At 37.9% G+C, this 15,024-nt stretch overlaps 2 protein-coding genes across 3 annotated transcripts; both read left to right on the top strand.

Moving 5' to 3' along the window:
• Window positions 1-7,727: 7,727 nt before the first annotated feature.
• On the top strand, window positions 7,728-9,660 carry LOC145905690 (dual specificity protein phosphatase 22-like). The gene is made up of 8 exons (XM_082992958.1): window positions 7,728-7,849; window positions 7,915-7,948; window positions 8,034-8,116; window positions 8,204-8,253; window positions 8,320-8,364; window positions 8,470-8,499; window positions 8,572-8,743; window positions 8,851-9,660. Exons 1-8 carry the CDS (start codon window positions 7,829-7,831, stop codon window positions 9,091-9,093), a joined length of 678 nt encoding a protein of 225 aa, XP_082849084.1. The 5' UTR covers window positions 7,728-7,828; the 3' UTR covers window positions 9,094-9,660.
• A 1,414-nt stretch (window positions 9,661-11,074) lies between these two features.
• LOC145906055 (ribosome biogenesis regulatory protein homolog) lies at window positions 11,075-14,000 on the top strand. 2 transcript variants are annotated; one of them, XM_082993434.1, is made up of 13 exons: window positions 11,075-11,265; window positions 11,341-11,413; window positions 11,607-11,645; window positions 11,862-11,900; window positions 11,981-12,031; window positions 12,116-12,166; window positions 12,293-12,371; window positions 12,486-12,646; window positions 12,726-12,791; window positions 12,866-12,907; window positions 13,269-13,361; window positions 13,715-13,749; window positions 13,814-14,000. In XM_082993434.1, the coding sequence occupies exons 1-13, from the start codon at window positions 11,111-11,113 to the stop codon at window positions 13,890-13,892; spliced, it is 963 nt and encodes a 320-aa protein (XP_082849560.1). In that variant the 5' UTR covers window positions 11,075-11,110; the 3' UTR covers window positions 13,893-14,000. The 2 variants fall into 2 exon arrangements, with proteins under 2 accessions (XP_082849560.1, XP_082849558.1); XM_082993432.1 differs by having other exon boundaries at window positions 11,981-12,166.
• Window positions 14,001-15,024: the final 1,024 nt, after the last annotated feature.

Genomic DNA, 15,024 nt, shown 5'->3' with positions numbered 1-15,024 from the left:
CAGCACAAAGCGTTTAATAAAGCGACGTATATGGCAGTGATTATCAGTGGAATGGAATGTCAAGAGTCCACATAGGTGTTAATGAATAACTACTGATAAGGTAAGATGATATCCGTGTACATGTCGTTCATTTGTGTAGATGTAGAGAGTTATTTTTTTGAAGCTGAAGCCACAGTCGATCCCACTTCTACCACGGCCGCTACAGGCGCCAACAAAGGGCCCAAACCCGCCTTAGCCGATTTTCCAACCACAGTTCCAATCATATTTGCAACTTTATCGGCCGTCTCGTCGCCTTCCCCGGATCCCGTCTTCGGGTCGTCCATATCTAATGCAACTTTAGCTGATTTTATCGCAATTTTTCCCACAATGCCAGCAGCGGCCAATGCCTGCTTCTTCGCTTGCTTTTTGGTCGGGCTTTTGATTGATTCTGGCTTGATACCGTTTTCCGAAACTGATTCCAAGGCACCGCAAATTAACTCTCCGGCCTCATCGGAGCCAGTTGCACTTTTTAGGGCAGTTTTGACCACCATTTTGCCGGCCGACTTTAACAGCATACTGCCGTTTTTTGTGGGGGATTTTGGAGATTTTTTGTCTTCTTTTGTGGCATCTTGCTTATCGTTATCAAGTGCTAAATCTGCAACGTTTTTCAATGTCTTTCCAAGTTGTTCGGTGACCTCGGCAGGAGTTTCTTCTGAGAAAACTTTCTGTTCTAAATTTTCGGTGTCTTGTACATCAACAGACAAAGCATCTTTCACTTTATCTTTCGACTCACTGGCTCTCCGTATCTTCTTGATCAACGAAGATACTTTCTTTTTGGTTGAAAGTTTCTGGGGCGATTTGACAACTTCGCTCATTTTTAATTTGCGTTTTGTTGTTTAACGATCGCAGTAAAATGCTCTGTTTTTGAAAAGCTGTCTCTGAGACGATTATCACAAACAAGCAAAGAAATTTTTTTTCTTAATCGACCGGAAAAGCGTAGACATAAGTCAATCATTTCGCGACCCACATATGTCGAGGATGCATCACGTCGGATGTAGACGCATTATGATGTCATGAACACTCTCTGTCTGGAAAAATGAGGTATCTAATGCTGCATATGAACAATTTTCAGATAAAAATGCAAAAGCAGTATTAAAAAAAAATGTTTTGCCCCTTAAACTTGTATGGGATAATGTACGAAACCGCAACGATCAAATAAAACACATTTTTTGCAACAAAAGCCTCGGGTTGCCGTTAAACAAGTGTTCGTCTTGTGAGATTTGTCAACAATAAAACGTACGATTGAGCGTTACTCACAAGAACCAAGGCCAATAGAATATGAAATGCTAAAAAACGAAAATGGTTTAACTTGATGATGATTCTAAGGAAAATCTACGTTTTTTACTAAAATCATTGTACACGTCATGAACGAATTTGTTTACTTTGAAGGCTTTTCGGACAGCAGTGCTACGGTTGTAATAGTGGCTATTGCCGCGATGGCTGTTACGGCCGTGATGTGCATTTTACTGTCACCAGACAAAACCTTTTTGGCTGTGATTCCAATTAAAGTTTCAATAGCATTTGTTACTTGGTCAGCATCCCCTTCTGAATCGCTCCCATCCTCATCCACTTCTAATGCGGCGCGTAGAAGAGCAGTTTTTTCCACGGCGCTAGCAGCTTTCAAAGACTGTTTGGATTGCCTTATTTTACGATGAGAAGGCTGCCTGGTTTTAACAGTCTCTCCGGGATTAAATACATCGTTCTCAGAGTCCTCTGGATCAAAGCTCATTAGGTCAGCGTCGGAAAAACCTTTTTGTCCTAATTTTTGTTGTAGTTTTCTCCCCTTATCCTTTGAAAATCTGGTTGCGCCTTTGCTGCTTTCTGTTTGCCTTCTGTATGTGCCAGGAAGGCTTTCATTAAATTCGTCTGACAAATCCAAAGCATTTGGGGGCATTGGGGCTCTTTTTGACTTTATGGAATGTCCTTTACGACTGTTTGCCATTTGGGGCTGATTCCCTTCAGCACCCAAAAGATTCTGGGCCTTGTTTAAACCTTTGCTCACATCGGCGGGAAGGGCGTTTTGTACCGAGTTCAAAACACCCGCAACCTCAGGAGGCAAAAATCCCTTCAATTTGTCCTTTGCTTCGCTCACTGAACGCATTTTGTTCATCAAAGAAGACATACTGCTGCTTTTGGAAGACATTTTCTTCGGCATATTTATTGAAAAATACGAATTATGTGAAACAAATGTTTTGTTATACTGAAGCGCTGCTGACAAATTTACTTGTAACGGATTTCTTCAGAAGAGCATGGAAAGTAATGCACTATCTAGTCCAAAGGTACCGGAAAAACGTCATTAGAAATTATGTCAATAGGTTATGCGGCCGCTCGTTTGTGATATCATACAACGCATTTGAGAAATGCAGGTCGCTCAGATTGCTTTCATTTATCACGTATATTTCACAGCTCTTTCGTTGCAAAAAAGGAATAAATCCGTCGAACACCAACCAAATGCAAAACATACTGTGAGGTCTCTGCTACATCGCCTCTGTTGTAAATATGTTTTCTGTGTAGTGTTATGGCTTTTTGTTGACGTAAATTACAACACAATGTATCGTTGGTACGTCACACAACACGTTGTTCTTTTAGAATCCTGACAGTGCTGCTGTGCATTTGTTGTTGCCTGAGACTTGACTCAGTTTGCAATAGTTTAGTTAACATGTATTGTAGGAAACAAATATTTTGTTTTCTCTTTGTATATGGTGAATTCTAGCGAAAGCTTAGTGTCAATTGTTGAATATATCTGCTGCACAATTAAAGCTTATATCGCGTTAGTTGACAACGTGTTACAACCTGTTTTTTGAAAAAGCCCGATCTGTGACTCTGTGGTTCCATCCTATTTCGGCAAAGACCAGTGTGCTTGGTTTCTCTGTCGTTTTGTAGTCGCTAACTCTACGCCTGTTTATGTACAAACCCCAGCACCTTACATAATAAACACCAAGCCCATCGATCTTTTATGATTGCATGTAATATAAGTATGAATAGCGAGTATGCAAAGCTCATTTTTATCTGTCACAAAGAACAAAAAAAAGAAAGAAAGCAAAAGCAATCCCAGTATAAAAGCAGCAATTGTGATTTCATCACAAATACGATTTTTAGGTAGATTCTTCGCATTTCTCGCTACTCAATTTCTTTACCAACGGCTTTGCCCCCTGGATACCGGCTTTTGCTGCTTGACCCACCATGGGCGCTGCCGGGCCCAAGGCAATGGCACCCGCAGCACGGCCCACAAGGGCGCTTACTCCAAACAAGGCAGTTGTAATCGTTCCTTCATCTTCTAAATTGATATCATCGACTTCCAAACCGACTGACGTTTTTGCAGCAGTCAGAGCCATTTTCCCAGCAGTTTTAACCGCCGGATTTTTACTAACATTTTTAACCAGTACACCGCCCTTTTTTATGACCGCTTTCGTGCGGTTCGTGGTCTCATTTTCAGTGGTTTCATCGCTGTCGTTCCCCCCTTTCGCTTTTTGTACAATTTTTTTCAACATTCCGATTATTTACTGTACGTTAGGCTATTGAAAAAGTGTGCCAATACTGTAACAATCCACCCATATTTATACACAGCATAACTTGTTGTTTTAACGCTAATTTTTGCATATACCCACGTCATGTTTGACCTAAATAAACCCAGATATAAGTCGGTTTTTGACGAAATTTTGCCGTAATTACATCACAGTTAAATCAGCCGTGCGACCTTTTAATACTCTATTACGCTGCTGACGCAGCCGCATAACTAGGGCACAGTTCAAAGAACTCGAATGACAATACATTCACGGCTATAACGTATAAATTTTGTCATCATAGCTGCTGCGCATATGAGTGCACTGCGAAGACCCAAAATTTGCTTTTAACTATGTTGTGGAAAAAGAACAACATATTTCAGTGAATACTTCGGCTTAAAAAGTCCTGGAAATATTGTCAGTTAAATGCGTTATGGTTACCTTGAACTATAGGATGGTTCTACGCCAGTATTTTCCCGATTCTGTTCCGGATTATAATGTAAAACTGCTTCAGGGCAAAAAATGCCCAAATATCATGGATTTTAAACATTAAACATCAGTCGCATGACTACGCCAGACACTTAACATTCCGCAGTTTCGACGCCAGTGACTTTTGAAAAGATTATTATATATGATATGATTCATGACTTCAGTCATGACTAATGGCCTTAACATTTAGGACTTCAAAAATCAGTCAAAGTGACACAAATCAGTCAGGGTTTGTTTTAACCTTACCACAAACACTGTTTACATTTAAACACATTTATATTTATAAACACCAGCACAGCAGCGGAAAACACAGAAAAGACAATTTGTGCGACACGAAAAGTGCTTATCTGAACCCATGAACAAAAGCGACCTTATCCGTCTTCAGAAGTTTTAAAAAATTAAAAATTTTATTGACGTGCAATAACGGCTCGTTGCCATAGGGTTCGGACAAGGTCGCTGCAGGGAGGTGTAGTTACACCTACAATTCTACATGACGTCAAATCATCCAAAACTATACCTTTGTCTCGTTTGACCCTTCGTACTATTACATATAAATACAGCGACTACAAAATCTCAAGCAGCGCATTTTCGATAGCCTGCAGGACTCAGCGAAAAAATGGCGGGAATGTCGAAAAACGTCCAACAACGGTTTGGCGAGGTGACAAATCGCGAGACGCAAATTTATCTGCAGAATATTCTTCCCCTAAAAAGCGGAACCTTTGCTGCAGAAGGTGCCGAAGAGATTAGAGCATCGAACCCTGAAAGTTCGGGTACAGTTACTTCTGCTAAAGGCTCACTGGAAATGGAATTAGGTGATGGCAACAGTGGGAGGCAAGGAAAAACATGTGGATGGTGGATGAAAACGACAGCTGTGCGAAGATCGTTTGATGTTGATGAGGACGAATTTGAGCCAAACAAAATCGTTCAGTTTATTTTGCACCTTTCATAACAATTTAAAAGCTTCGGGAACAAATAGCACATTTTTTCCATTATTCCTGTATATTCTGCTTTACACTACGTACGGGCGCCTAGTGGCGTGTATAGTTAGTGCTAATTTGACGAATAAACGTGTATCATCAAACCAGTCTGACCCTTTTTCCGCGCGACAATGTTGAGGCAAGAAACGTCTCGAGTCGTCATGGTAAATACCCGTCGATGCTTGGGTAATCGACTGCTGGATCGGCAATAACGTAACGATGATTTAAAACAGAAAGTCATTGAAAAGTTATCCAGTTTTGAAATTGTGACCAAAACTGGACGAACATACTTGGAAAGTATCATTATGTGTCTCAACACAGGGCAAACACACATATACAACACGGCAACACGAGGCGCCAACTGAATGAACAGCCTACTGGAACATAGTTGCAAACATGATTTTAGTGTAAACACGTGTAATTGCTGATACCACGGTTTTTATACGCCTTCCACATAAATATGTTTGAAGATAAAAGCTTAAGTTTTCAGCACTTGTCAATGACGCAGTGCGCACCAAACCGTGACATGACTCACTTCCTCCGAAAGTTTCAACAGCATTGAACAATAATCAACACACGACACCGATGATCGAAACAGGATTGCCAATGAAGGCCCTTTTTCTATCCTGCCGGCAGGTTTCGGTGGATACCGGTGTTTTTTCGCCTTACAGCGAAACATGATACGGTGTGGAAGCTATAGTTATTTCATGCCTCCGGCCGGTTTCGTCTTCTTGCGCAAAGTACGTGATCAATCTTCGTGTATACTATACTTTTTCTAAACTTCATGAGCGTAGAGCCTGCTTGTTATTTTTGCGCCACCGAAACAGTCATGTCATTTGGGTTTTTATGGCATTAATGCGTGTTACCAAGAAGCATCGATGTACAGCACGAAGTTGGCTTAAAATTGAGTAACATTCGCTGTCCATATATAGACTACTGCAAAATTTCCGACTTTATTCGAAATTGCTACCACAAGACGCTTTCAAATTTGCTTCACAAGTGTTTTTTGAATCAAATGTGGAACGAGTTGCTGGATCATGAACAAGTTTTCATAGCAAATACCGGACCAACTGCGCAGGTTCTGTTTGACGGTCAACCAACCATGTAACCAGACACCCCGAATTTACCCGGCCTTTTGTTACGCTGTGAAAACCTACAGTCGTTGCATAATAAAATAAAATGCAAATTTGGACCTCGTCTCCGCTCCTCTCCACCGCCCGCACTATTTACTCTTTGTGGTACAATAAAAGATGGCGCCGCGCGTGCGTGACGTCAGGAGCACTGAGCGAAATTTCGGTTTCGGGGCCGAACGACTGCAGTCTCATTTCAATCCGACGTGGCGTTGCTTTCTTGAACGCATTTGGAATACCATTTCCTTTGCATCATCGCAACTATTACCGTTTTTGGCTTTGCGTGGAAAGCAGGAATGTAGTTTTAGGATCATTTGCATGTAACTTAGGTTTAGCGTTGCGTAAACTTATTAGAAACGACTGTTTGTCGAGTCAAGAGACTGTGTTTGCTAAATCAGCAAATTCCACAATTTTTGTTGTCTTAGTTTCAGCTCATTTCCATGCAAGAATACAAAAAATACGCATAAGGCGTGTCATAAGTGATTAATATTCTTGTGTTCTTAGTTATAGTCGATAGTGAATTGGCGAAAACGTTACTAACCACTATTAGTTTGACCGATCAAGAACAAGGATGTGCGACAGGCCTATTACAAATATTGTAATTGCATGTTGACTGTAAATATTTGAACCTTTAAAATTCTACTGCTCTGTGCATGAAAACGAAAGGCGTAGGTGTACAATTTTGGACATTCGTCAGCGCACAGTTATTCAGAGTTGGCAAGGCTATGTTTTGGTGATGTTGCAGCTATCTAAAATTTTCTTCGTGTAGCCTTTGACGTCACATGGTAAACACATAGAATAGGCGTATGAACGATTTGGTTCTCAGCACGCCTGTACCAAGGTAATGGACACAATCAAACAATGTTAACCTTTTGAATGTAGGCAATAAATTCGTGTTTTGTTGGCCCTCAGCGCAATGAAACTTCGCATTTAGTTCAATGATGTTTCATTCGTTAGTTTATGGGTAGTCGTAGAAAATTCTAGATGTGTTTATTAAAAAAGAATACTAGTTATGCTTACTTCATTGAATCATCATGCGAAGAGTATTAGGTATTTCGCTGTATGTTGTTGATAGCTATCCTGCTATAGCATGTGCACAGCTCATGTTTTAATCAAATTCAAGCTTGGTTTAAAAACAGCAACAAATTTGGGAATAATGGTAAAAGATCATGGGCGAAACCATGCATATGCTGTGGAATACGTCGCTAATAAGTTTTTTGCTCAATTGCACAGTTAGATTTGTCGTTACGTGGTCATACTTCATGAAGATACACAGCGCAACCCTTCAATTGCAGCGGCTGCAAACGAGCCAATCGCAGCGCGTGATAAAGGTTACACAAGGCGCGGTATTCCTTTTTTTAATCGCCTTCGGCGGAGCTACGCGAATTTTACAGTCGGGGAATACCCGAGGAGCGAAGTTGGTTCACTGTTTGAAAAAGATATTAGTGGAGTGGAAAGGAGAAAGACTGGCATTCAGCGTTAAGCGGCTTGTTGCGCAAGGCTGGGCAACATTTGCCTGTTACATTGGTAATTGTATGAATCATCGGTAACGTGCCAACCAGCATTTACTTTCGCCTGGGTGGCATATAAGAACCTTACTGACTGGTGTTTGTTCATTACAGTTCTTTGCTGGTACAAGTTAGTTTATACACTGAATTTTAGTTTGTTATTGATTCAATCTTCAAGCAACATGGGAAACGGCATGAATAAGGTAGTATGCATATTTTTATATAGCAGTAACATTGGTGTAATATGAATGATTACTTTTTTCTTTAGATTCTTCCTGGTTTGTATGTTGGAAACATAAGAGGTATGCTTTCTTTCCATTAGTAAATTAGTAACTGTAAATGTTTACTAAGCATTGGTAACCAATAAAAACATATTGTTGTTTTTAGATGCTAAAGACCCAAAGCAGCTGGAAGAAAACAAAATTACCCACGTTTTGTCAATTCATGACAATGCTAAACCTGTCTTTGAGGTATGATAAATATAGACTGATCACTTGTACATGTAGTTAATAATGTCAAATGATACAGGTACAGATAAACTGAAACCTTGTGTTTAGGGAATGAAGTACTTGTGCATATCCGCCTCAGATACACCTGAACAAGACCTGTAAGTAAAGCGTTTGGTTTAAACCATATTATACCTGTTAGTAAAAGCTGTATATTTTGTGTTTAGGTCTCCCTTTTTCCGACAATGCACAAAATTTATACATAGTGCAAGGTAGGTGACATGATTTTACTGTAAATGTTATATACAACTCAAATAAATCATGTAAAAAGTGTTTCAGATTTTTTTTATACAGTAAGTAACTATTGTTATTTTTAGGTTGGATGGGGGATCTGTTCTTGTCCACTGGTAAGTTTTTCACCAAATAACTTCAAACAGTAAAAATTGTAATTTTTTAAACAAAAATTTTTTTTTTTACAGTTTGGCTGGTGTATCTCGAAGTGTAACAGTGACAGTTGCCTACATAATGTCTTCCACAAACCACACCTACCCAGACACTCTTAATGCTGTTAGACATGCAAGAACAGTTGCCAATCCAAATTTTGGTTTCCAAAAGCAACTGCAAAAGTTTCAAGATAAAGACCTTGAAAAGGTACATTTTTTTTAACAAAGGTTAAAACTACAATGAATTGAGTTAGATTCATTGGTATTAAAGCTAAACTAAATCCATATCACTATGTAACCAACTACTGTTTACAGGAACGTGAATGGTTTTTCTCAAAGTTTGGAAAAAACCCTTTCGATGACCAAGAATTAGTTCAAAGCTTGTTTGAAATGTACAACCAAGAAATGTCACACGATGGAGGCATCTCTCCACCTGCAGTGCAAACTGGTAGCAACTGTTCTACTTATCCTTTAAATCGTCAAATTGAAGACCAAACATCGGTTGCTTGGACTCAGAAACGAAGAGGAGGCATTTTAGATGAAACAAAAGGAATATAACTTCATAGAAATCACATTTTGGTTTTTCATATATAGTGATGAAACATTTAAACTTAATTTAAAGTGAACTTTATTTCATTGATTAAAAGCTATTAAAAATAGTTGGTATAAATCCCAGCAAGCTTGTTCGTAAAATTTCCACCCTTGTTTTTGTTGTGCTGCTGTTTACACAGAGGTAACAAAGTTTTGTTTTGTGTTATTGCTTGCTCTTATACCTCATGTTAGTGGCTTTATTTATGTTTGTGGTTTGCACTTTTGCAAATTAATTTATTACAGTTTACTTTTGACTGTATCGAGAATTACATGATGGCATGAATATTAGTTGACTAATATTTGACTGTTCGACAAATGTGTATTTGAAATTATTTTCCAACACATCTAAGCAATGAAATCAACGTTGTTTTTGTAGAAAACTGGGTGTTTTGATGAGAACGAATTATTCACAGACATGTGTCCTTTGAAAATAGACTGTACATTTTTTAGCAAAAAAAACACTTTCTGGCTTCGATTCTTTAGCGTTAGCTTTTGTTGCTGTCATTGCCACACATAAACTTCTGCCACTGCTTACCATGTCTCGCATTTCACCTTTTGTTAAGTATTGGCTTCTTTAACAAAGGCAAGTTGAGGTATGTAATGTCAGGCGCCCCGTAGAACCTCAGGCTTTTGTGACAACAACAGCGTCACGTTTCGCTTCGGGTATTTTCGATGTTTCGGAAATTCCCTGTTGCGCACAACAAGACATGACGGCAATGCTGCACAATTAGGTCGATAACGATTGTTGGAGGCCGAAACCGAAATCTTTTGAACCTCCTGGCATTTTGAGTCATATTTCTGTGTCATATGAGTGCGTTGTTTAATTTTACTAGATTGCCAGTCGTTTCGATGTTACAAATATTTGAATCAACTAGGTCGTATGAGACGGATATCTTTGCACATCATTATGATAATATCCAAAACTCCTTGTTTTTCAACCACTACAGCAGGGGTTCTTAACCTGGGGTCCATGAACCCCCAAGGGATCCGAGAAGATGCATTAAGGGGTCCATGAAACGAAATACAATTATTCCGAAAATCCACGTATTTTCCTCTGTCCATAAGGTTTCTCTGTACACGAATTTTGATTTTTCGACATTTGCAATGCGTTCTTTGCAAAGGGGCCCATAGCTTTTCAAAGAATGTTTTAGGGGTTCGTGATCCAAAAAAGGTTAAGAAACACTGCACTACAGCAACGTTGCCTTCGAAAAGTTTTGATGGGCTGTTTTTATTCCATTTTCAGCACTGGAAAACGCTTGCTTTCCAGGGCAACTCAATAAACTTAGTAAAGCAGACATTACCTAATAATACACCCCATTAGTCGACAGTTAGTCGTTAGATAGCGCACGTTAGCTGACACAATTAGCGATTTAAAGCGGCTATCTAACGACTAATCGTCGACTAATGGGGTGAATAATACATACTTTTGACCAAGTAAATCGCTTGAAACTTTTTGACGGGTCTATGTGAATAAATCACACAATCTTATAACCAGCTTTGCTATACTCAAAAACCGAGAATATGCAGAAAGTACAAACTTTCTATTATTTTTGTTTAGTTTTCAAAATTACTTCTAGAATACAAAGGGTATTTTCCTTTCCGATGCATATAGAATATGGATACGTATAAAAAAAATTGAGCTCATCCGATTTTTTACCCTCATCTGCAATTTCGGAAAATCTCACGTGTTTTTGTTTGTTTGCAAAAATTTAAGATTTCCTTTTTTTATTTTGTATGCTGTTTCTTGTATAATTATTGCCTGATCGTACATAACGCAATTAACGTTAGTCACATGGATGATCTCCAGAGATCAGTGGTACTCACTACTCAGTTAACGAATAATTCCACCACTGCGCGTAAAAACAACCTATATAAAAACAAAAGGCAACCCATCTTACAACGATAACAACTTCGTAAATGAGTGTGCTTGTGTATTTTTAATCTTAACTGTTGTATTGACGCAGTCTCGAATGCTTTGTGTGAAATGGGAATTAAAACTGAAGAACTGTTGGAAACAATCAGGAAAGATGAGCAGGAAAAGTTAAAAAGCACATCAGTTGACAAAGATATAGATTTAAACTTCGATTTGGGAAATCTGCTGGCAACCGATTCCAACCCACTTGATGCTATTAAGTTAAGGTAAAGCATTAATTTGTCTCTTATATTAGTGGTTTTGTAACCAATGATCTTTTTAACCAACACATGTGGGTTTAGAAAAGAAAAAGAAAGTTACATTAAGCAACTTGCAAGAGGAAACACACAGCTTCTGTTGAATCAAATATGGCAGGTAACAAAATATGTTTCATTGACGCATCTAGAAGGAAATTTGGGTTTTAAAAAGACCTCTCCACATCAATAAACAAGACTCAAAATATACATGCTGTTATCATACAATTGGGTTGATTTTTGGGTGTATTGGCAGTCTGAATCTTGCATTCTTCTGTTGGTGCACGAAGCAAATATTATTACTGTTTCCTTAGCTTGAAACAGAAAGAGTAGAGGATGCTGTCGTTGCTAAGGTATTTTTCTGTTTTTAATTTTTAAATCATGGCCTAATCCAAAGTGGTTTTGTACAATTTTGTGTGCCTTTTTTTTAATTTTGATGATACAAGAACAAAAATGTCGTAGATATGCAGTTTGCTTGATTAAAATAATATAAAACTTTTAAATAAAAAAAAACTTTTCAATTGAATACCTAAAATATATTTTTTCTAATGTAAATTTTTTAACTCCAGTTGCCAGATCCCACAACTACCTTGCCAAGAGAAAAACCTGTAAGTAGCAATTGCTGTTTGTTTATATCCAACATGTTTGCTTCATTTGAAGTTCATGCAAATTTGACATTGGATCATAGGTTCCTAAACTAAAGCCAGCAACAAAATGGGAGGAATATGCAAAGCTGAAGGCAAGTAAAAACATTTTGTTGGTTACATCCAAGTCATGTAAGTTTGGACTAAGTCTGAATAATTATCTTTGTAAATACTTACAGGTCATCAAAAACCGCAAGAAAGGTCGAATGTTATGGGACGAAACCTCCAAGGTATATTTATTTTTAAATAAGCAGTAAGTTTATACCATAATGTTTGAGAAGTATGCTTTAATAAATAATATAACTGATTTATGAAAGATTTTACCGTTGTCTGACAAGGGTATTTTGATTTTGTAGTCATGGAAACCAAGGTGGGGTTATAACCGAACAAATGATGACACAAAAGAGTGGGTCCTGGAAGTTCCTAAAAACGCAGGTGTGTTGAAAAGTAAAAAATTTGCATTGTAAAAAAGTTTTTGGAATCCACGCCCAATCAAGCATGAAAACTATTTCACTGGTTGAAAGACTGCATGTTTATCTTGCCTTTTAGATCCTAATGAAGACCAGTTTGAAAAGAAATCAAAAGAAAAGCGTGAAAGAGTAGCTAAGAATGAACTGCAGCGCTTGAGAAATATTGCCAGACGAAGTGGCAAAAAAGTTCCTGGAATTGGAAAGTCTAGTTTGCCTGACCAAAAACAATCTGTGAATGAGGTAAATAAACTTATTTGTTTGTAGAATCATTATTTTGTGAGTTATATTTGTAAATACCTTTCCATTTTAACATTTTTAGCTTGAAGTCACATTCCATCAAGCAAAACGATCTACTGCTTCTTTGGGGAGATTTGAAGGCAATTTGGTTAGTTTTAAGGAGAAAATTCTGCATGTTAATTTGAGCCGTATTCACATAAAGTGCCTTTTTTTATTTTTCAGAGAAATGAAAAACCTGCCAGAAACCAAGGGAAAAAGAGAAAAGTAAGCTTTTGTCAAGCATTTTTGTATTGCTAATGCTGATATTCTGTTAGTGAAAAATTGATATTGCAAAGATCTTATGCTTACCAAGCTAAATTATAAAGTAAATCCTGTTTCCCATGTTAACGGTTAAATGCTAGTTCATGTGACAGCATAAATTGTTTCCTCTTCTCTTGACTGCCAGCGTTGCAGTTGGTCATTCTAGTCCACTACTATCACTTGACAAGTGCACGGTTGGCCTGACTTGGTCCATCATAAGGACGTTGCAATATCAACGTAGCACCAAACAGTATCAACATGGTTGCAACATTAAATTAAATTTTTGATGTGGAAAATGTAATACAGAACTTGTGATTTGTTACAGTTTGATCCGGTAATCATGCCGTCTGAAAAGGATCGACAGTTGAAAATCGTCAATGATATGTTTAAAAAGAGTCCCAAAATAGATGTTAATAAAGTAAGTGAACTTTTTGTGTTTGCTGTGCCCAGAGGTAGGTTATAAAACCATCAAAAAGTAATTTTTAAATGTGTTTTAATGCGTTTTTTTTTTCAAGTTTTCACCAAATGCAATTTACTGTTGTGTTTACAAAATAATAAAGTAATTTAGATCAGTTTGAACCAAGATCCCCTGGCAGGCTGTCAATCGTGCTCCCTATCACGACATGTATTTCTATTGCAATGTCTACAAGATCGCTGTATTGAAATTGACATATAAATATATTTGCAATATACTGTATTTTTAATATAGGTTTAAAATTGAAAATTATTGTAAAACCAAAATATAATTTTGACTGTACAAAATCTTTTCAGGCTGTCAACCATGAAATAAAGCAGACCACAACTCTGTAAGTGTTAACCCTTACCCAGAAACCACATAAACTTACAATTAAAACTATCCTGTGTTTACAGTAAACCGAAGACAAACAAAAAAGGAAAAGGCCAAAAAAGCCGCAAAAGTTTTGGAAAGGGTAAAGGAAAAAAGAGATGACAATAAGACAACACTGTTCTAAAGATTTCTCTCCAATGGTGATTAAAGTCAGTGCAAGTGGAATTTGACAGCGGTTTCATTGTTTGTATGGACAATAAAAGACTTCCTTACGGGTGTTTTTGTCAGAACACTGCCTACTTAAGGCAAGAGAACATTGATGTGCGAGATTTCTAGGAACATATGCAATGTGTTCAGGTGGTCGTATTTCTGTTAATGGGTGACTGGCATTCTACGAGTTCACCAGTAAATAGTGGGAACTAGGCAATGTGGTAACGTGTGTCTGAGAGAGACGAGTAAAGAAACATATAGGCACAAAAAATACTTTGCTCCTGATTTGCTATGCTTTGTTTATCACTGTTTTCTAATTAGTAGGGAACACAATTTGTTGCAGAGGAGGCGATCAAGGGCCAAGATCATGTCATAGCACAAAAAACGCTTTATTGACAGACCGTAGGGTTGTCCTAAAAGTTATTTTCGTTCATAACACTGGGGCGCTTTTGTCTAGCGCCTAAAATCGCTATTAATGCGTCACAATGAATTTTGAATCGTTTCCCCCATTTCTGGATCGGCCCTGATGCGGTGTGTAAGATGTAGATTATCGAAGTTATTATCCCCCAAAAAGAACCAAATAAATAAATGCCTTAAAAATTCCAATAAACCTTTTATACTCAAAATATTACAGTTTGTTTGTACGTAAAGGAACAGTCTTTGTTGTTGGTTGTGACGCACTTGAGTGTACCCTTTATGAGGAAACAATGTTTTCGAACGTTTTGTTGTTGATGAGGCTTAACGAAATTGTGGCATTCTAGGATGCAGCTTGTACGCTTAGTAGAGTAATTTCGGCTTGAGCACACAGCTGAGGCAGATATGTATGGACTAAAAATTCTTTTTGTAGCTGTTCATGAATAAGAAATACAGCCAATCTTGTGAATGTTTGTAAATGCGTCCAATAAGCAGAGGGTTACAATCCCCTGTCATTGTTTGCATAAGACATAAAATTCACTTTCTTTGTTTAAATTTCTAGGTAAACTCAGCAAGTAAATGTCTTAGAAGGTTTCTTAGCTTTTACTTATCATCTTAATTTTACTGTTCCATATAAACACCGTTTATGTTTTTTCCTATTCTGCCTGTG

This window comes from Ascidia mentula, chromosome 6 (assembly GCF_947561715.1).
Source record: "Ascidia mentula chromosome 6, kaAscMent1.1, whole genome shotgun sequence".
Taxonomy (NCBI): domain Eukaryota; kingdom Metazoa; phylum Chordata; class Ascidiacea; order Phlebobranchia; family Ascidiidae; genus Ascidia; species Ascidia mentula.
The sequence above is the reverse complement of the archived record's forward strand: the minus strand, read 5'-3'. Positions and strand labels throughout refer to the sequence as shown.

Coding starts and splice junctions, on each gene's coding strand:
- LOC145905690 (XM_082992958.1), top strand. CDS start 7,829: ATGGGAAACGGCATGAATAAG. Junction 8,500..8,571: donor GGATCTGTTCTTGTCCACTG/GTAAGTTTTTCA, acceptor TTTTTTTTACAG/TTTGGCTGGTGTATCTCGAA. Junction 8,744..8,850: donor AAGATAAAGACCTTGAAAAG/GTACATTTTTTT, acceptor TACTGTTTACAG/GAACGTGAATGGTTTTTCTC.
- LOC145906055 (XM_082993432.1), top strand. CDS start 11,111: ATGGGAATTAAAACTGAAGAACTGTTGGAAACAATCAGGAAAGATGAG. Junction 12,647..12,725: donor AAAAACAATCTGTGAATGAG/GTAAATAAACTT, acceptor TAACATTTTTAG/CTTGAAGTCACATTCCATCA. Junction 13,750..13,813: donor ATAAAGCAGACCACAACTCT/GTAAGTGTTAAC, acceptor CTGTGTTTACAG/TAAACCGAAGACAAACAAAA.